General features: G+C 36.8%; 1 protein-coding gene across 1 annotated transcript in view; it reads right to left on the bottom strand.

Annotated features, from left to right (window-relative positions):
* Positions 1–3,677: 3,677 nt before the first annotated feature.
* The window catches only part of RAD51C (RAD51 paralog C), a 36,427-nt gene continuing 17,094 nt past the window's right edge, over positions 3,678–23,010 (bottom strand). The window contains exons 6-9 of the mRNA XM_049637796.1: positions 16,176–16,242; positions 15,189–15,249; positions 6,969–7,029; positions 3,678–5,274 (exon numbers count right to left, since the gene is read on the bottom strand). Of these exons, the coding sequence (XP_049493753.1) occupies positions 5,185–5,274; positions 6,969–7,029; positions 15,189–15,249; positions 16,176–16,242 (279 nt within the window). The 3' untranslated portion in view covers positions 3,678–5,184. The remainder of the gene's footprint in view (positions 5,275–6,968; positions 7,030–15,188; positions 15,250–16,175; positions 16,243–23,010) is intronic.

Below are 23,010 nucleotides of genomic sequence, written 5' to 3'. Positions count from 1 at the left end.
GTCTGAGCTTTTAATTCTATACCTTATTATATTTTATACCTTTAATAACTTTTTTGAAATAAAATTTATTTTCCAAGTCCATTAGCATGGAAAAAGTTTCTCAAAGAAGAACAAATTCTGAGTTGCTAGTATTCGTTTACTTTCCCCAGAATGAGTACTTTTTAAAGTAGACTTTTAATGGCCTGTGTTGTACTAACTGTGGCCAGGGCATTGCAAAACATGGAATTGCCTTAACAAATATTTTGGAAATAAATGTTTTGTATGTGTGTGTGCAAATATATCAATGTGTATATATGAATTACCAGAAAGAGTGATCATAGCAATGGCATTTAAATGGAGTAAAAGCCGGAGCACCTGGGTGGCTCAGTCCATTGAGTGTCTGACTCTGGATTCCAGCTCAGGGCATGATCTCTTGCACCGTGAGTGCAAAGCCTGCTTGGGATTCTCTCTCTCTCTCTCTCTCTGCCCCTCCCCTGCTCATCTGCTCTCTCTCAAAATAAAGAAACTTAAAAAAAAATAAATAAAAATAAAAAGAGTAAAAGGCAATATACAATCTTTTGGATTTACCACACTGCCTAACCTCGAAAGATGGATGGGGAGACTTTTAACTAATTTACTGGTAGCATTAGGTGGCAAATACACATATAAATTGTGGAATGATAGATATTCTATCACATCATGAGTTAAAACAGAAAAGACCGGTGGAAAATTTTATACTTCTGTATATTTTATAATTAAGAAAGAATAATAGTACTTAAATAAAAGCTTTCAAAAAGCTAAGGAACTGTTAGGGTCAGGTGTAAGGCAGGGTAAAGATAAGAGTCAGAAGCTAAAAAATTTTAGCAGTCAAAGGCTTTATTGGAACTAAGGTCTTGGGCGAGGTTCTGTGACTCAGGGAGAGAGAGAGAGAGAGAGAGAGGAGTCAGGGAAGTCGCGCCTGGGTGTGGTGGGGTGGGGTGGGGTTTTTAAGCTGCAGCAGTTCCAGGTTTAGGTCCCGGTGGGCCTTTTTCATGGCAGGTCATGCTGTCGCTTGGTGATTGGTTGACCTTCAATTCTTTCTGGTGCCCCGCTAGGGGCTTTTCGTTGGGTTGCGCTGGCAAGATGGCCGTCTCCTCTACTGTGGTTCCAAGGACATCCTAACAGGAACTATCTTTTCATATCCTTTTATATATATTTATAAATATATAATTTATATATAAATATATAAGAAATATATAAATATATGTAAATATATAAATATATAATTTATATATATAATATATATGTGCATATATTATATATCCTTCATTCCCATGGGAATGACTATGAAAACAGTTAAAAAATGGCAATGTCTGTCTCCGTGCTTTTCAAACTTCAGTGTGTTTATCACCCAAGGACCATTATTTCTTGAATGTTACCAAATGAAGTGAGAGGCTGAATAATGGCTCCCCCAAAACATTTACAACCTAATTCTAAAATTTGTGAATGCTAATTTACATGCCAAAAGGGACTTTGCAGATGTGATTAAGGGTCTTGAGATAGGGAAATTATCCTGGATTATCTGACTGGGCTCTAAATGTAATCACAAGTGTCCTTATAAAAGGAAGGCAGGACACAGAGTTGGAAAAAGGCAATTGAGACAGACTGGAAACAGAGAGATTGGAAGATGCTACACTGCTGTCTTTGAAGATGGGCTATGAGCCAAAGAATGCAGGCAGCCTCTAGAAGCTAGAAAAGGCAAGAAAATCGATTTTCCTTAGACCCTCCAGAAGGAACGCAGGCTTGCTGACACCTTGGTTTTAGCCCTGTGAAACTGATTACAGATTCCAGAACTGTAAAATAATAAATCTGTGTTCTTTTAAGGATTTAATCTGTGGTAATTTTTTACAGCAGCAATGAAAAATTAATTCAAATCCTAATTTCAATTTCTTTTTTTAAAATGTTTATTCATTTATTTTTGAGTCAGAGAGAGAGAGAGCAAGCGAGCAGGGGGAGAGGGCAGAGAGAGAATCCCAAACAGGCGTGACACTGTCAGTGTCCCACGCGGGGCTCAAACGCACGAACCGAGAGATCATGACCTGAGCTGAAACCAAGAGTCAGACACTAACCGACTGAACCACCCAGGCACCCCCATAATTTCAATTTCTTTAAAAAAGGAACTTGTATGCTTATTAGAAGCATTGTTTATAACTCTAAAACTACAGTAGTAAAACTCCAAAAAGAACTTTAAAATTATGCACAACCATTAAAAACTATCATAGAAAAATTATGTGGAACACATGAGTATATATTGGACTCTTTAAATTTTTTTTTAATATTTATTTATTTTTGACAGAGAGAGACAAAGAATGAGCGGGGGAGGGGCAGAGAGAGAGAGACAGACAGACAGAATCCAAAGCAGGCTCCAGGCTCTGAGCTGTCAGCACAGAGCCCAACACAGGCACGAACTCACAGACTGTGAGATCATGACCTGAGCTAAAGTTGGATGCTCAACCAACTGAGCCACCCAGCTGCCCCCATATTAGGCTCTTTAAAAAGCAGGTAAAGATTTTAAAAAAAATTTTACGTGTACATATTTTAAATTTCCTAGATCTCTACAGACCGAGTCGTCATCCCAATATTAATGTGTCAAAGCCCAAACCTCTGTGTGACTATATTTGGAGCTTTGGGAAGGCAACTAATGTTAAATGAGGTCATACAGGTGAAGTCCTAATCTGATAGGACTGGTGGGCTTATAAGAAGATGAAGAGAGTTGGGAACGCAAGCTGGTGCAGCCACTCTGGAAAACAGTATGGAGGTTCCTCAAAAAACTACAAATAGAACTACCCTACGACCCAGCAATTCTACTACTAGGCGTTTATCCAAGGGATACAGGTGTGCTGTTTCAAAGGGACACATGCACCCCCATGTTTATAGCAGCACTATTGACAATAGCTAAAGTATGGAAAGAGCCCAAATGTCCCATCGATGGATGAATGGATAAAGAAGATGTGGTATATATATACAATGAAGTATTACTTGGCAATCAAAAAGAATGAAATCTTGCCATTTGCAACTACATGGATGGAACTGGAGGGTATTATGCTAAGTGAAATTAGTCAGAGAAAGACAAAAATCATGACTTCACTCATGAGGACTTTAAGAGACAAAACAGATGAACATAAGGGAAGGGAAACAAAACTAATACAAAAACAGGGAAGGGGACAAAACAGAAGAGACTCATGGAGAACAAACTGAGGGTTACTGGAGGGGTTGTGGGAGGGGGGATGGGCTAAATGGGTAAGGGGCACTAAGGAATCTACTCCTGAAATCATTGTTTCACTATATGCTAACTAATTTGGGTGTAAATTTTAAAAAATAAAAAATAAAACAAGTTAAAAAAAAGATATAGATATCAACTAAAAATAAAAAAAAAAGAAGATGAAGAGAAAAAGATCTCTCTCTCTCCATGCACATTCACCAAGGAAAGGTCCTGTGAGCACTCAATAAGTAGATGGTTGTCTACAAGCAAGGAAGAGAAGCTTCACCAGAACCAAATATCCGGGCACACTGATCTTTGACTACCAGCCTCTAAAACTGTGAGAGAATTCTGTTGCTTAAGTTTATGGCATTTTGTTATTGCGGCCCAAGCAGACTAAGATTTAAGTATATTATAACTAGAAGAACAGTGATCTTTTTAGCAAAAACAACTTTGAAAGGATATTTACATAAAGTTTATTTATAAAGAGTTGCACACACACAAAAAAGTTACAACCAAAAAGAAATACACGTGGCTTTGTCTATATCCTGGGTTCTATAGTTCTTTACAGTGTTATGATGCTTTATAAAATGAGATTCCTATAGTTCTGCTCTCTAGTAACACTGATATTTATCACTAATAAACCCCTGTCTTGATTTTGTGATTTGAGCATAGAGAATATAAAATGATGGGTAATTTTTTTATAATGACTGCATTAATAAAAATATATGCCTTAAAGACCTCAAAAATAATTATAATCAGTCATCCTACACTCAAATAGTCATTTGAAATTAGTCTTCTATAATTAGGACAACCATATGCCTGATTTGCCTGGGATGGTCCTGGTTTATGTCCAGTGTCCTGATGTGATTGTTAGCAGTGTCTAATTTCATTCTCAAAAAAGTCCTGGCAAACCATAGTTATTCTATGAATAATCAATTACAGAATAACTGTGTTTTTTAAAACTTTATAAATTTAGTGTTCACTCTGGGAGAGGAGGAAATACCAATTGCCTCTAAAATGTGGAGACCATGGTTGTCACAGTACATAATATTCAATTATTTAAATAATTTTCTTCCATTGGGAACCAGAGCAAATTTTGTGAATGAATTGAGAAGTACTAAAAAGAATCAGGTGCCAAAACACTTTTAGATGATTTTAAAACCATTCAAGAATCCAAATTTTTAATTCATACAAACAGTGTTAAGATTATTCAAAGGAAAATGTCAATACATCTAGAATTCTAGAATGGATCACACCGTGTTTCAAAAATATAGAGATAAATAACTGTAAATTTATCAACTTGACTATTCTGGAAGATGTATGTTATAGACAATTTCTATATAGGGTAACAGCTCCAAAGTCCTTCCCTTAACATTATAAAATAACATTAAAAAAATACACAAATGGGTTAGATTTTAGGATTGGGGTGACTAAAATCACATTGGTCATGTAAAGTTTATATCCTACCATTAAAACTGAATACAATAATATGCTGACTCATGGTGCTGGCTTTTCATTACAATAATAAAAACAAGTCATTTTTAAGAATTATGAAAACTACATTTAAAGAGGAGAACAAAATAGGAATGTGAAAAAAATATTTTCTTCCAAGGGTTTTCTAGGCAATTAGCAAAAGAGGAAAAAACAGTCTGAATGGTAAATTCATACTGGCCACATGAGATCAGCTTTCCACATCTGCAAAAATACAATACCTGTATCGTTTCTGCTGAATGTTACTAAAAAAGAAAATGGGGCAAAATATAATTGTAAAACTGCTTTTGAAAAATTCAGAGAATCATACTAATTAAATGTTTTTCACATTCAGTTCCTATGCTCTTGATTCAAACATCCCATAGTGTGTGTTTACATTTTATAATGAGTCTACTACTTTGTATACATTACATCTTACAGCATCAATACATATGTATACTTTAAGATTAGTCTTTGGATTCCTGTTCTTCTTCTCATTCTCGTGACCGTTTCCGGGAATTCAATGAACCTTCTGTTTGCCAAGAACATGCAGGAGCAACAACAGCATCTCTAAATCCCTGAGGCTGGAAGATGAAAAAATATACAAGTATGCTTTAAGAACATCTAAAATAACAACTGGTCGGGGCGCCTGGGTGGTGCAGTCGGTTGAGCGTCCGACTTCAGCCAGGTCACGATCTCGCGGTCCGTGAGTTCGAGCCCCGCGTCAGGCTCTGGGCTGATGGCTCGGAGCCTGGAGCCTGTTTCCGATTCTGTGTCTCCCTCTCTCTCTGCCCCTCCCCCATTCATGCTCTGTCTCTCTCTGTCCCAAAAATAAATAAAAAACGTTGAAAAAAAAAAATTAAAAAAAAAAAATAACAACTGGTCTTCCAAATATTTTTAATTGATAAGAGAGCTACTTTACTGAGACAGAAGTTACCAACCACTGTGAATGAAGAAGTTAAACCTCATGAGTACGTGTCCAAACCAGAGCTGTACTGAAGTATTTTATATCTAGAGTATTTTTTATATGTATGAGTGTATTTATTTATACATATATATATATACATATATACATACATACATACAAATTTCAGTGCATTATAAACATATACTCTAAAAGACAATCCTTTTATTTATTTATGTTTATTTTTTAGAGAGAGAGAGAGACAGAGTGTGAGCAGGGGAGGGGCAGAGAGAGAGGGAGACACAGAATCTGAAGCAAGCTCCAGGCTCTGAACTATCAGCACAGAGTCTGATGCAGGGCTCGAACTCATGAACTGCGAGATTATAACCTGAGCGGGTGGGACGCTTAACCAACTGAGCCACCCAGGTGTCCCTAAAAGACAGTCCTAACAAACTTTATGGTGGCTCTATTGGAAGAGGTAAAAGGAAGTAACAGGTATTAATTACTTAGGTGCTTTACAAATTATTTTCACAACTAAATAAAATTTTCCAGTTAGGATACTTTATTTTAAATTTTAGTGTTTTATTTATTTTTGAGAGAGAGAGAGAGAGAGACAGAGAGAAAGAGCACACATGAGTAGGGGAGAGGCAGAAACAGAGGGAGACAGAATCATAAGCAGGCTCCAGGCTCTGAGCTGTAAGCACAGAGCCTTATGCAGGGCTTGAACCCACGAACTGCGAGATCATGACCTGAACTACAGTTAGATGCTTAACCAATTGAGCCACCCAGGTGCCCCTCCAGTTAGGATACTTTAAATGCACCTAGGCAGTACAAAGACTAAATCGATGATTCAATTTCAGAATCTCTATTTCTGTTTTTGTCCTTAAAAATGAGACGCCAAGAATATATTTGGCTCAACGCTACTGATAAATATGCATATTTCAGCCAAAAAGAGTGTGTTCTATGATTTTAAATTATAGGAAAATTAACATTTTAAAGCAGGATATATTTGGTGGCTATGATAGATCTATAATATCTACAGACTAAAATGAGTAGTGTTAGTATTTTTTCTTGGAAAATCTTTAACAACTTTCACTTAAAAAATTTTTAATATCCTGACATTACATATGGCATGGAACACACTAGCCTACAAATAAGTATTTCCTCTGTTCTTAAGAATAAATTTCAGTCCAATTGTGACTAGAATATTCTGTATATATACTACTATTTTGGGGATAATGTTCTAAGCATCAAAAGCTGTCCTCAAATATGCTTGCTGCCTACAGGAGTTAACAGAAGCAATTTGTAAATGCTCTCTTCAGATAATTACTGCCTACCAACACCAAAATCCCACTCTAATCAAATGATACTGACTGTGATTTGAAACAGTACTGTAGATTCCTTCTGGCTTGGTGATTTGCACAATGTTGCCAACCTGCTTAGAGAAAAAGAATAAATATACACAAATACATGATCTTAATTAATTAGTTCAGATGACTGATTTAATAATTTAAATTTAGTTTTTTCCTACAATTCTATTGTTTTGTTCTCTAAGGACACAGAAAGTAGAAAGCAAAGAAATATCAAAAATACTCCCTTTAATCAATAGCTATATGTATGCACATAATAATTATTTTATATAATAATAGACTTGTTTACCTAAGTGGAATTTTAAGCAATCTAAAAGTCCAATGACTAATTCAAATAATTTTCTATGTGACAAAATACTATTGATGCTTAAGAAAATAATGTGGAAGAAAATATTTAATTAGATGGGAAAACATTAATAATATATTAAGTAAAAGTTATGCTGTATGATCCCACCTTTATGAGTAAGTATGTAAATACACATAGACAGGAAAATTAGTAGAAGACCACAGTCAAAAAGTTAAGCTGTTATTACAGGATAAAAGGAGTTTTTTTGTTTATATTTTTCCAACTTTTTGCAGTCATCATGTATTTTTTGTTATGATAGAAGTATTAAGACAATTTCTTGGGATATAAATGAGAAACAGATACTCATACTAATACAAATAAACAAGAAAGACACATTCTTTCAAAATGATTGCGTCCAGAAGAATCACTGTCATGACAAGAACAAGGTCTGTTTAGGCAGAACTCAAAAAATTTTTTAGTGTTTATTTATTTTTGAGAGAGAGAGAGAGAGAGAGAGAGAGAGAGCGAGCGAGCAGGGGAGGGGCAGAGAGAGAGGGAGACACAGAATCCGAAGCACCTGAAACAGCCTCCAGGCTCTGAGCTTCAGCACAGAGCCTGGATCATGACCTGAGATCATGAGATCATGATGACCCGAGCTGAGGTCGGACACTTAACTGACTGAGCCACCCAGGCACCCCTGTTTAGGTAGAATTTTATTATGTACTATGCAAAGTAATATAAAACTAAAAGCTGAAAGTAGTTAGAAATAAAATTCTAAGTTCTTATTAACTTTGCATATGCAAAGTTATTAACTCTATGCATAATGGAGTATTATTTAGTCTTAAAAGGAAAGGAATTCTTGTCACGTGTTATGATGAACATTGAAAACTATGCTATGTGAAAAAAGGCCAGTCATAATAGGACAAATATTGTATCATTTTACTTATATGAGGTGCCTAGAGTAGTCAAATTCATAGACAGAATGTAGAATAGTGGTTGCCACAAGCTGATGGGAGGGAAGAATAGGGAATCAGTGTTTAATGGGAAGAGTTTCAGTTGGGGAAGAAGGAAAAGCTGTGGAGATGGATGGTGGTGATGACTGCACAATAATGTGAATGTACTTCATGTCACTAAACCGTACACTTAAATGAAAAAAATGATGAATTTTATGATATGTACAATTTACCACAATTTTATTAAAAAAAATTTTTTTAAGTAAGCTCTACGTCCAACATGGGGCTTGAACTCACAACCCCAAAATCAAGAGTGGCATGCTCTACTGACTGAGCCAGGTAGATTTACGACAATTTTTAAAAATGGATAAAACTGCACAAATAGTTTCTAACACAGAGAAAAATCACAAACTCTCAGAGTTAAAAGGTTCATTAATTTCCATACAATATAATGTTGATTTTTCTTTCTTTTTTTTTTATTGGCTGCTTGGAGTTTATTTTCCACTTGGTGCAAGGCACAAGGTTACAAGGTATGTCAAGATGCCTTGTGTGTGGCTTAGAAAGTAAAGAGTGGGGTTCTCCCAACTTCCTTTTTGGTGTTTTGCCGTTTTGATATAAAAGAACCCAACTGCTTCTGCTTGCTGCAGCCTACCTAGTCTATGAGGAGGGGAAAGATGGGTAGGGGTTGTGATATGAGCTTAGGGTCTCCTAAAGCCTAGTGGCTGGTAGTGGCCACTCAGGGCTGTGTTGGCTTTGCCAGGCTGGCCACCAAGCTGCTTCCTCATGGTTTCCAGAGCCAAGTCACAGGTGATCGTGCCATTGGAGGCCTGGGGATTCCAACACTGTAGCCATGAACAGGAGAGTAGACTTCCTGAAAAAAGAAGCTTGCTTACCACTGACCCAAGTCAGCCTTGGGGAGACCAGGGTGGTAAGGGATGGCTTCCCCAGGATACTCTGCACTTATGCAGGACCTGTTACTGGAAGTGGAACGCTGGAGGCACCAGTATTAGTCATGGGTGGCCACGAGCGAGCCACTGGAGAGGATGACTGCCATGCTGTTGCCTGTAGGCTGATGGAAACTTTGGCACCAATCCCTTACGGGCCTTGGTGTGTGATCACAGGTGGCAGGGACAGGGACGCTAGGCCACATAGCCCACAGGAGAGGAAGCCACAGAAGGCCACTCCCTGACCAAGATGCAAGCAGCGTCTAATTTGTTTTCAAAGAAAATTCAAAAAGGACATCTTGGTTTATGATCTGTTACTCTTCAAATTTTGAAACTGCCCCTCCACACAGGCACAATTCAAAAGAGAAGCAATCAGAGATCACAGTCCATTAGCTTAATGTCTTAGGTTTGTACTTTTAGGACAAAAATGGCAGAATCCAAAATGTCATATACTCTGTAACTGCAACTGTATACAAAAGTGAAATAATTGCTGAGTAATATGTAATATAAGAATAGCATTAGGGACTGAGATTATAAGTTTTTACAATGCTTTAGAGTTGATAATTCTAACTTTAATACAAAATATAACAGAAAAATTGGGGCACCTGGCTGGCTCAGTTGGTACAGCATGGGATTCTTTTTTTAATTTTTTAAAACATTTATTTATTTTCGAAAGACCGAAAGATGGCACAAGAACAGACAATCAGATCAATGGAACGGAATAGAGAACCCAGAAATGGACCCACAAACGTATGGCCAACTAATCTTTGACAAAGCAGGAAAGAATCCAATGGAATAAAGATAGTCTCTTCAGCAAGTGGTGCTGGGAAAACTGAACAGCAACATGCAGAAGAATGAACCTGGAACACTTTCTTACACCATACACAAAAAGAAACTCAAAATGGATGAAAGACCTAAACGTTAAGACAAGAAGCCATCAAAATCCTCGAGAAGAAAGCAGGCAAAAACCTCTTTGATCTTGCCCACAGCAACTTCTTAATACGTCTCAGGAGGCAAGGGAAACAAAAGCAAAAATGAACTCTTGGGACCTCATCAAAATAAAAGGCTTCTGCACAGTGAAGGAAACAATCAGCAAAACTAAAAGGCAACCGACAGAAAGGGAGAAGATATTTGCAAATGACACATCAGATAAAGGGTTAGTATCCAAAATCTATAAAGAACTTATCAAACTCAACACCCAAAAAACAAATAATCCAGTGAAGAAATGGGCAAAAGACATGAATAGACACTTCTCCAAGGAACACAACCAGATGGCCAACCGACACATTAAAAAATGCTCCACATTACTCATCATCGGGAAAATACAAATCAAAACCACAATGAGATGCCACCTCACACCTGTCAGAATGGCTAACATGAACAACTCAGGCAACAACAGATGTTGGCAAGGATGTGGAGAAAGAGGATCTCTTTTGCATTGCTGGTGGCAATGCAAGCTGGTGCAGCCACTCTAGAAAACAGTATGGAAGTTCCTCAAAAAACTAAAAATAGAACTACCCTACGACCCAGCAATTGCACTACTAGGCATTTATCCAAGGGATACAGGTGTGCTGTTTCAAAGGGACACATGCACCCCCACGTTTATAGCAGCACTATTGACAATAGCCAAAGTATGGAAACAGCCCAAATGTCCATCGATGGATGAATGGATAAAGAAGATGTGGTATATATATACAATGAAGTATTACTCGGCAATCAAAAAGAATGAAATCTTGCCATTTGCAACTACATGGATGGAACTGGAAGGTATTATGCTAAGCGAAATTAGTCAGTCAGAGAAAGACAAAAATCATATGGCTTCACTCATATGAGGACTTTAAGAGACAAAACAGATGAACATAAGGGAAGGGAAACAAAACTAATATAAAAACAGGGAGGGGGACAAAACAGAAGAGACTCATAAATATGGAGAACAAACTGAGGGTTACTGGAGGGGTTGTGGGAGGGGGGATGGGCTAAATGGGTTAAGGGGCACTAAGGAATCTACCCCTGAAATCATTGTTTCACTATATGCTAATTTGGATGTAAATTTTAAAAAATAAAATTTAAAATTAAAAAAAAAAAAAAGACCGAGAGAAACAGAGCATGAGTGGGGGAGGGGCAGAGAGAGAGAGGGAGACACCGAATCCAAAGCAGGCTCCAGCCTCTGAGTTGTCAACACAGAGCCCAATGCAGGGCTCAAACCCATAAACCGTGAGATCGTGACCTGAGCTAAGTCAGACACTTAACCAACTGAGCCACCCAGCCCCCTGAGCATGGGATTCTTGATCTCTGAGTCATGAGTTAGAGGCCCACTTTGGGCAATGAGATTACTTACAAATTAAAAATAAAAGTAAAAAAAAAAAAAAAGTATATAAAAAAAATATATATACATACATGTACACACACACATGTATATATGTATATATACATGTGTGTGTACACATGTATGTATATATACATGTATGTATATATGTATATATACGTATATATACATACGTGTGTGTATATATATATAGAGAGAGAGAGAGGGGTATGGTGTATTTTAACCTGTCTTGTTAAAAAATCATTCTTTTTGGGGCGCCTGGGTGGCGCAGTCAGTTGAGCGTCCGACTTCAGCCAGGTCACGATCTCACGATCTCGCGGTCCGTGAGTTCGAGCCCCGCGTCAGGCTCTGGGCTGATGGCTCGGAGCCTGGAGCCTGTTTCCGATTCTGTGTCTCCCTCTCTCTCTGCCCCTCCCCCGTTCATGCTCTGTCTCGCTCTGTCCCAAAAATAAATAAAAAACGTTGAAAAAAAAAATTAAAAAAAAAAAAATCATTCTTTTTGATTCAATAAAACAAAAATTAGCTAACCTTCTGAAAAATTATCTAAATCACATCATATCACAATATGTCCAAAAAGATACCCAATACATCTGAATTTTCTGAGAAAATTATTAAAAAGTAAATGAGCTTTTCAGAAGCATTTACATGTTTATTAAAAATCCTAAAGTCAAGTAGGCATTAAATATTCAGGGTGAAAATTTTCCTCTAATTTCTAGGTAAAAATAAAATTTTATATTTCATATCTGCATCTCAAGAGATCTTTTTAAACAACAAACTAAACCAAAGAATCACTTGGCTCATGGCCCCAGCTATGATGAAGCTTAACATATGGCTGAACTACACAGTTTGGGTCAGGAAGAAATAAGACAGAAGCACAATTTGTGCTCTAAAGCTGAGCACACATATGAAACACTATGTGGGGGTGTTGATGTATTACTCCACTCTACCACCAGATCTTTCTGGCAAAAAGTGATATAATTCTGAAAAATCTCAGCCTCATATTATCATGAATATGAAATTTGGAGGAAATCCCACACAATATATAGGACAGAGATAAAAGTATTTATTTGAATAACTGTTGGAATGTTATTTCATTGTTAGTCAGAGGGTAAAAGGGGTTTCTGGTTAAAAGATGGGGACTGAAGCATAAGATAGGACACTTAAGTTCAATTCTCAATATAAATTTGGCTAGTCAAGGTTTTTAGTTTTCTACTCTAACTGGAAGTGTTCATTTTTATAACTATTTTTCCCCAGTGTGAATTTCTATTTTCATCCTTTCAAGATAAACTAAATGTTAAAACACATACAAGACTTCATGCAACTTTAATGACTTAAAGATAACTGGTTTCAAACAATGAAGAACAAAACTATTTTAATTCTACTAAATGAGGTCAACTTATTCTGATCATAATAAAGTATGCAAATTACTTATATATCTCTAGCTGGGGAGAAAAAAACAGTTTGGAGAAAAAGGATTTTATCTAAAAAGGAGGATAAGAGCTATACTTTCAGATTTGCTGGCAATCAACACAATACTATAATTACATTCTAGAAACAGCAATTATAGGAAAAGAGACTATTATAGAGTCAGCTATAAACTTTGGATACTACTACTTATTTCATAGAGTTATTTGGAAAATAAAATGAAGTATTATATATACATACACATACAATGCTTAGTAAAGGATAGTTAATAAATATTCAATAAATGGTAGCTATTATTTACTACTTAATTAATCTTTCTGGGCAACCTTGGTATTCTCACTTCTATGTAAGTATAGATCCCTCAAAAAATTATCGAAGGGATTATTGAAGGAAATGTTGTATACAAAAACTGCCCAGTTAAATACCTAGTATCAGCAAGTAGTCACTAAAATAATAGTCTGGGATATAGAAAAAACTTATGGAACAGATTTCCCCTAAATCCATCTAATTCATTGTCAAGTGTTCTACACCATTCTCCAATTTCTTGGAAAGGATCAGTAAGAAGCTGGAAGTCATAAAATGGCTAACTCCTAAAAAGTAAGCATAATCTTCTGATCTCATGGGTACCTAACCAATGCTAACTTCTACAATTTGACAAAGAAGGCAAACATCTCCTTCCAATGAGTGCATTAAAAGAGGAAACATCTTTGGGGCACCTGGGTGGCTCAGCCAGTTAAGCATCCGACTTCAGCTCAGGTCATTATCTCACAGTGAGTTTGAGCCCCGCGTTGGGCTCTGTGCTACAGAGCCCGGAGCCTGCTTTGGATCCTGTGTCTCTCTCTCTTTTTGCCCCTCCTCTGCTCTCTCTCTCAAAAATAAATAAACATTAAAGAAAAAAAAAAGATGGAGCATCTTAAAAAACAAAAAGACCCCAAACAAAAAGACTGAAACATCTTGCTTTGCTTGTATTATTTTTATTTTTTAGATGTATTCTATTAGTGAATATTTAATAGTAGAATAAAAGTGGCCATTTAAAATGGAAATTCCTAAAAACATTTAACAGTGGGATGCACTTTACAGAAAACCTAAATCTGAGAAAATACAAGTAATATGTTCATAAGATTCTCATCTGCAGAACTGTTGCCAAATGTTTACAATAGAGTTTGTTGCCAAGGAAAGAATTCCTTTTGTGATCCAGAATACAATGACTTATTTACAGAACTGGGGGATGGAAGTTAATTGTAAAGCACTATGTATTATGGGGGGTGGAGGGGGGAGGAGAGTTACCTGAGCTCTTTGGAAATGCCATTTTTAAAAGGGACACAAACCATGTGAATTAGTTTCAAAAGACGTATATAAAAGTAATAAATTCTGCTATGAGTTCAGAGTTAAGTAAAACCTAATTTGGTCAGGCATGATTTTTTTCAGTTTGGAGAACAGAGAAATGTAGATAAAGAACTAGACAATATCACTGACCAGACCTGATTTATATTTAAGCAACTCTTTTTTTTCATCTTTGCCCACCTGCTGTCTCACTCTCCCCCCATTCATTAGAGCACTTCCAAATGAAGTTCTCTCAGTTATACCAATTAATCTCAAAGCAGAGAAGCTGCATAAATCTGACATTTCTAGAAGTGTATAATAAAAGACTCCACAGCTTTCATTTGCCTATTTTAAAGAAAATGAAAGCTGGTTTGTTCACTTGCTCAGCAGCTTTAAAAACAAATACAAAGGTTTCACGCTGCCATAGTTTTATTTTAAAGAACAATACTTGTGAAAGGCAGGTAAGTAACTGGATAACAAAAGTAGGATAGCAAAATACAAAAGAAAACAAAAATAAACACAATTTCATACCCAAAATATATTTAGCAACTAAGAAAAACCATCCTATTTTCCACATAAATTGGCCTAAAGCTAACCTCAAAGTTTTCCTTTTGTCCTGATTTTATTCTTCTTTAAATCCCTTCTAGGAACAGAGAGTACCCACCTCCTGCAAGACTAATAAATGGTACTTGGTTTCAAAGAGCTTTAGAAGGTAGCATTCCTTGGCCACCTACTCATTTCAGGTGCACCCCATCATTTAAATATTCCAAAGCATTTCCTACGTTAGCTAAATGTGTAGTTTAACAATATGTTTCTATGATTTCTCTAGGTGATAGAGAACAAGGCAACAAAAGCTTTAGTTCATGGGGGCACTGTAGATCTCATCCACTGGAGTAGATCTAAGAAAACATAACTGTTCGTGTAATTAACCCAATATTCAAAATTATTAACTTGTTTCTATACTGACCTTTGATTTTGGTCCCAATGAAAGATTAGCCGTATTGTAGCAGCATGTCCCCAGCTTTCCCCTAGTGGGAACAAGAACAGAACAACTGTATATTACCTTACTGACAAGGTTATAAGTCTTTCAGAATGCCTCTGACCAAAACAGTTTTATTTTACCTAATTTAACACAAGAATATACTTACACTTTCAAAATCCCTTGTATATGGGTGGCAACTTGAGATTAATAGATTTTTACCTATCTATGCAAATACTGCAGATCATTATCCTTTATTTGCTTTCAGAAAACTTTATAGTTTGAGTCAACATATTTGTCAATCTTCCTTATCACACTTACTAACATATTTCCGGCTACCAGAAGAAAAGCAAAAACTCGGACAGAATATTCTTAAAGAATTTAGTACAAAACAATCTCGAAACACTGTGTCCTAACAAAACCATGACTGAGGTTAGGAAAAATCATAAGTCTATTCACTGTAGTGTGATCAGTATTTAAATGGATTTACCCTTCTTACTGCCTAAGACTTTCTGAGGGCAAGAGTCATCTTATGAATACTGATATGCTCAGTACCTGACACAATGGTTGCCGAATAGTAGATGCTCAATAAATGTTTGTTAAATAACTGAAAGGATGAGTCAGTGTCTAAGGACACTGTGCTCCATGCTCACTTGTCAGTGAGTAAGACAGATACAATCTCTGCTTTCATGGAACCTACAGTACTCAACAAGCATCAAATGAAAGAGGTAGAAAAACTGTTAAATTAAAAATGCGGGGTGCCTGGGTGGCTTAGTTAAGTATCTGACTCTTGATTTTGGCTCAGGTCACGATCTCACAGTTCTTAAGACTGAGCTCCATGTCAGACTCTGCACTGAGTGGAGCCTGCTTGGGATTCTCTCTCTGCCCCTCCCCTACTCACACACACTCTTTCTCTCACAAAATAAATAAATAAACTTTAAAAAATTAAAAATTCTTATCTGATTAATTACCCACCCAATGCAGGAACCAGCAAGGCCTGATTTCTATCAATTTTTGTTGTCATCTGATTAGTTAAAAGTACCTAAAAAAGGTGAGAAAATTAGGTGAGTCTCTCCCCAAAATTATCAAATAATCCTGTGACTTTACTATTCTGAATACAATTTAAAGAAAAACATATTTAGGTAATGAAAACTTTTCTGATAAATTCTTAAAAATTTACCCATTAAAATGACTAGTTATCTGAAAACAGGTTCTATTGAACATAAACATTTTCAACAGACAAGAACAAAGTTCTAATTGTGAAAATGGAAGAATAAAAATAGATAATACATAATACATAAAGGTCTAAAGAGACCATGTATAAAAACTTCCTAAATGGGAGTATTGGAAAAACCTCACTTTTAAAAATTAAGTTTTGGATAAGCCAATAGAATCCACCAGACCAACAGTAGCAATATCAGTAGTGGTAATAAACATTTATTGAGTACTTAATAAATATCAGAAGCTATGCTAAGTGCTTTACCTTCATTATCTTATTTAGCCTTCACAACTACTACATGAATGAAGTATTATTATTATTCCAGTTTAACACATGAGAAATCAGAAGCTTACAAAGATTGAGTCTTTTTTTTTTTAACCACTGTTGCCTCTCTAGAATATACTTAATCAAAAGAGTGTGACATACTTAATAAATACTCACTGTTTCCTCTTCAGGAAAGAGACAAGTATTACCATTTCTGGTTTTATAGGAAAAAAAAACTGAAGCAAAAATTAGGAGAAAAGACCTAAAATCATAAAGAAAATACAGAAGAAGTGGGAAAAAATGAAACCCAGTAATCAGGTCAAATGACTCCAAATTATGACTATACTCGTCTGCTGATAATAGATATAGGTGTTACTTTATTCAAAGATGGCCCTCAAGGCTAAAAATATTACTAATTCTTTTGGATTAAATAGTGACTTACAGAAAAGATTCCATGGTTTGAAGGAGAGCAATTTTATTTTATTCTTTTTGGTATTTTAAATTAAATTTATTTATTTAATTAAAAATTTGTTAAGGTTTATTTTTGAGAAAGAGAGAATATGAGCTGGGGAGGGGCAGAGAGAGAGGGAAAGATGGGGTTCAAAGTGGTCTCTGCACTGGGGCACCTAGGTGGCTCAGTCGGTTGAGCATTCAACTTCAGCTCAGGTCATCATCTTATGGTTTATGAATTTGAGCTCTGCATTGGGCTCTGTGCTGACGGGTCAGAGCCTAGAGCCTACTTCAGATTCTGTGTCTCCCTCTCTCTGCCCCTTCCCTACTCATGCTCTCTCTGTCAAATGTAAATAAACATTAAAACATTTTAAGGGAAACAAAACAAAACAAAGAGGGCTCTGTACTAATAGTGGAGAGCCTGATGCCAGGCTCAAACTCATGAACTGTGAGATCATGACCTGAGCTGAAGTCACTTAACCGACTGAGCCACCCAGGCACCCCTCTATTTTTTAATTCCAGTATAGTTAACATAGTATTATATTAGCTTCAGGTGTACAATATAGTCATTCAACAATTATATATGTGTGTGTATACACACACACACACACACACACACACACACACACACATCTTCCTTATCAATTCATCTGTTGATAGATACTTGGGTTGCTTCCATATCTTGGCTATTGTAAATAATACTGCAATAAACATGGGGGTGCATATATCCTTTTGAATTAGTGTTTTCTTATCCTTTGGGTAAATACCCAGTAGTGTGATTACTGGATCACATGTTACTTTAATTTTTCAGGAACCTCCATACTGTTTTTCATAGCGGCCGCACCAATTTGCATTCCCACCAATAGTGCTTGAGGACTCCTTTCTCTTTACAACCTCACCAACACTTGCGGTTTCTTGTGTTTTTGATTTTAGTCATTCTGACAGGTATGAGGTGATATCTCACTGTGGTTTTGATTTGCATTTCTGTGATGATTGGTGATGCTGAGCATCTTTTCATGTGTCTGTTGGCAATTTGTATGTCTTCTTTGGAGAAATATGTGTTCAGGTCTTCTGCCTATTTTTTAATTGGATTATTCAGTGTTTTTTGGTATTGAGTTGTATAAATTTTTTAATTTTCTTTATACTGTCCTAACCCAAAAGACATTTATTCTGCCCTGTAAGCAGTGAGTTGTATAAATTCTTTATATATTTTGGATAACTCCTTATTGGTTATATCATTCACAAGTATCTTTTCCCACTCAGTAGGCTGTCTTTTAGTTTCATTGGTTTCCTTTGCTGGGCAGAAGTTTTTTACTTTGATGTAGTTCCAATAATTTATTTTTGTTTTTGTTTCCCTTGCCTCAAAATGAAGGACAGTAATTTTAAAGTAGAGAAAATGAGTGTTTAAAGCTGACTTAATACAGTAAAAGATTATCTGGCACTTCCCAGCCCCAAATTCTCCAGAAAGAGTTCTTTTAAATATTCTTCCAATACAGACCTTCCCACCAGAAATATGACAGATACAATTGCAAGCTGAAACTGATAAAGAACTTCTATGAAAAGCAATGAAAAAAGTTACCTGTTCTGAAAAAGTCATCAGTTCCATAAGAAAATGGAGAAAGAAAAGGCTGTTTGGCTATTCCCACTGCAGTGGTATTTTTATTTGTCTACAAAGGAGAAATCTGTGCTCCATCTAGATTTCAATTAGCCACCAACTGGACGACACATTTTCTTCTAGCTCCTCTTCCCTTAAGTGCCACAATGGCTTCCCCATGTACTACCTCATGCCATGCATCTTAGAACAAGCTAAGCGGAATGTAAACTGATAATTACCTGAAATACAGGATTAACTGGCATCCCCAACATGCTGAATAATACCCTTTACAGACTACCAAGTATTTAAACTCTAGTAACTGGGATATTTATTTATACCACCACTTTTTGGTTAGAGGTGCACCATCCAATTCTGCAGCCATTAGCTACACATAGAGCTTTTAAAAATTATAGTAAAATCTGGGACCCCTGGATGGCTCAGTCAGTTAAGCATCTGACTCTTGATTTTGGCTCAGATCATGATCTCACAGTTTCTGGGTTCAAGCCCCACACCAGGCTCTATGGTTGATAGCTCAGAGCCTGTTGGGATTCTCTGTCTCCCTTTCTGTCTCTCCCCTTCCCCTGCTCGTGCTCTCTCTGAAAAATAAACATTTTTTTTAAAAACACTCTTTAAAAAATTAAATTAAAATTAGACATTCAGTTCCTTAGTAGCACTAACCATTTTTCAAGTGCTCAATAGCTATGCAACTGCTATATTACACCGAGCATTTTCATCTTCGCAGAAAAGTACTATCAGACAGCACTGGTTTACAGAGTACAGGTATCTCCTGATTTTCAAAAGTTCCTGTTATGCCATTTCACTTTTATGAAAGACCTACATTAGTACCTGTTTTTGCTAACCAAAATAAATCCAAAGAGGATTCTCACTTTTATGGAAAAAAAAAAAAAAAAAAAAAAAGCAAAAAGCAAATACAGCATTAAAGCATTTGTTTTGCAGTGAACCATTATAGAGGCAGAGAGTACCCAGACAGGGAGAGCAGCATCACCAAGCTCCTTTCCCTAGGAACAATACTCAGCATCTTAGCATCAAGCTACCATAGCTTTGAACTGTGTCTGTAAGCATCTGTGCTTTATCTTGATTTACTTCGTGCACCAAATTAATCTGTCCTAAGGTATCAGAAAAGCCTAAGAAAAGTTACTTTTTTGGGGCACCTGGGTGGCTCAGTCCCTTCAGTGTTTGACTCTTGATTTCAGTTCAACTCATGATCTCATGGTCATTGAGACTGAGCCCCACATTGGGCTCTGTGCTGGGCCTGGAGCCTGCTTGGGATTTTCTCTCTCCCTCTTTATTTGTCCCTCCCCTGTGTGCACACGTGGGCTCTCTCTTTCTCTCTCTCTCAAAATAAATAAATAAACTTAAAAAAAATAGTGAAAGTTAAAAAAAAACCAAACGTCTATATAAAGGTGTTTGGTTGGCTCAGTTGGTAGAGCATGCAACTCTTTTTTTTTTCTTTTTTTTTTCAATATATGAAATTTATTGTCAAAATGGTTTCCATACAACACCCAGTGCTCATCCCAAAAGGTGCCCTCCTCAATACCCATCACCCACCCTCCCCTCCCTCCCACCCCCCCCCATCAACCCTCAGTTTGTTCTCAGTTTTTAAGAGTCTCTTATGCTTTGGCTTAATCCCACTCTAACCTCTTTTTTTTTTTTCCTTCCCCTCTCCCATGGGTTTCTGTTAAGTTTCTCAGGATCCACATAAGAGTGAAAACATATGGTATCTGTGTCCTTCTCTGTATGGCTTATTTCACTTAGCATCACACTCTCCAATTCATCCACATTGCTACAAAGGGCCATATTTCATTCTTTCTCATTGCCCTGTAGTACTCCATTGTGTATATAAATCACAATTTCTTTATCCATTCATCAGTTGATGGACATTTAGGCTCTTTCCATAGAGCATGCAACTCCTGATACAGGGGTTGTGAGTCTGAGCCCCACTTTTAAAAAAAATCTTAGGGGCGCATGGGTGGCTCAATCGGTTAAGTGGCCGATTATAGCTCAGGTCATGATCTCACTGTTCGTGAGTTCAAGCCCCATGTAGGGATCTGTGCTGACAGCTCAGAGCCTGGAGCCTGTTTCAGATTCTGTGTCTCCCTCTCTCTCTGCTCCTCCCTCACTCATGCTCTGTCTCTCTCTCAAAAATAAACAAACATTAAAAACTAAATTTTAAAAAACCTTAAAAAATAAAAAAAATATGTCCATATACATATATAGAGAAAGGGTAAGTTTGGAAAAATATGTATACCAAACTCAACAATAATCATCTCTGGGTAATAGATAATTTACTTACTTTCTACTTAGAAAGTTTAAAACTTCTTTTATAGAAAACATATATAACTTAAAATTGTGAAATGTAGGGGTGCCTGGGGGGCTCAATCAGTTACGCATTCGACTCTTGATCTTGGCTCAGGTCATGATCTTGTGGTTTGTCAGTTTGAGGCCCGCGTCAGGCTCCATGCTGACAATGCACAGCCTGCTAGGTATTCCCTCTCTCCCTCTCTCTCTGCCCTTCCCCTGCTCATGCTCTTGCTCTCTCGCTCTCAAAAATAAAAATAAACTTAAAAAAAATTGTGAAATATATTAAAAAAAATTTTTTAATGTTTTTGAGAGAGAGAGAGAGAAAGAGAGAGAGAGCAAGCACACACAAGGAAAGAGAGGGGCAGAAAGAGAGACAGAGGATCCGAGGTGGGCTCTGCGCTAATGTGGGGCTCAAACTCACCAACTGCAAGATCATGATTTTCAAACACATGAACTGCGAGATCATGACCTGGGCTGAAGTCGGACGCTCAACCAACTAAGCCACCCAGGTGCCCCTTAAATTTTTTTGTGATGTTTATTTTTGAGAGAGAGAGAAAGAGAGCGTACTCCTGCGAGAGTGAGGAAGGGGCAGAGAGAAAGGGACATGGAGAATCTGAAGCAGGCTCTGTACCATCAGCACAAAGCCCGACTGGGGCTCAAACCCATGAACCTTGAGATCATGACCTGAGCCGAAGTCACTCAACCACCTGAGCCACCCAGGCGCCCAGTGAAATGTATTTATTGTCAAAGGTCACACATGATTCTATACATAGAAACTTGGAAATTAAAAATCAAGCAAAGAAGAATTTATAAAGTAAGAGGGGAAAGTATGTCCTCAGCCCTACAAAATCCTACTTCTAGAAGTAGTCATTATGACCATTTTGATCCTTTCAGATCTTTTTGTCCATGTAAATATAAATGCACATATATAATTTTTATTTTTCTCAAAAGTGGGATCACATAAAATATATTATAATGTGACTTGAATGTTTTCACTTAATTATATATCTGGATATATCTTGTTCTGTGCTAGTATGTCTACATTTACATTACTCTACTACATTACATTATATATTTAAATTACTCTTCTTAAGCACTGCGTAGTATTCCACTGTTTAGATTAGTTATTTAATCAGAAAATCAAAAATATTTGTTAAAAAAACAAAAATAAAAAACCCTAAGGAACTATGCAACCCAATAGTCTTGAGTGCCCCCTACTGCGCGCTCTTCACTGATATTAACAGAATGCTAAATTACAAATTAATGACAATAATTCAAACACAGGACACTATGCTTTTTGGTATATGGCAAAATAAATAAATAAATAAAAACTCTAAAAAAAAAAAGATGTTTTGAAATGATTTCATCAAGGAGTTCTTTATCTACTTGCATCATGGATATGTGCTAAAGACTCTCTAATTAGGGTAAATACAAAAAAATTAAGCAGTTTACTCTTTTCCCATCTCCCTCCTGGACAAGTGTGTGTATTTGTGTGAGAAGGTGGCATGGGGTTGCAGAAGTGGAAAGTGATGGCAAATAGTCAAAAAAAAAAAAAGACTGTTACTCCTTTTTATGTCTTCACTTCTGAACTTATGTTTACGTCTAACCTCATATTTGAAATCTAGAAGAGTTAGCTCCATCTCCAATCATCCAGGTTATTCACACTACGTAAATTTTCTATCGGTCTGGGTCTGTGATTATACAACACGTACTAATAAAAAGGCCCAGAGTAAAAGAAAACTGGGGATGTTAAAAGAGCTTACCTGAAAAACATCAAGCATATTTATTTAAAAATATTTTTTTTAGGGGTGCCTGGGTGGCTTGGTCAGTTAAATGTCCAACTGCGGGCTCAGGTCATGATCTCACAGTTTGTGAGCTCAAGCCCCACGTCAGGCTCTGTGCTGACAGCCCGGAGCCTGGAGCCTGCTTCAGATTCTGTGTCTCCCTCTCTCAGCCCCTCC

This window comes from Panthera uncia, chromosome E1 (genome assembly GCF_023721935.1).
Source record: "Panthera uncia isolate 11264 chromosome E1, Puncia_PCG_1.0, whole genome shotgun sequence".
Lineage (NCBI taxonomy): Eukaryota > Metazoa > Chordata > Mammalia > Carnivora > Felidae > Panthera > Panthera uncia.
Note: the sequence above shows the minus strand (reverse complement) of the source record. Positions and strands in the feature narration are given on the sequence as shown.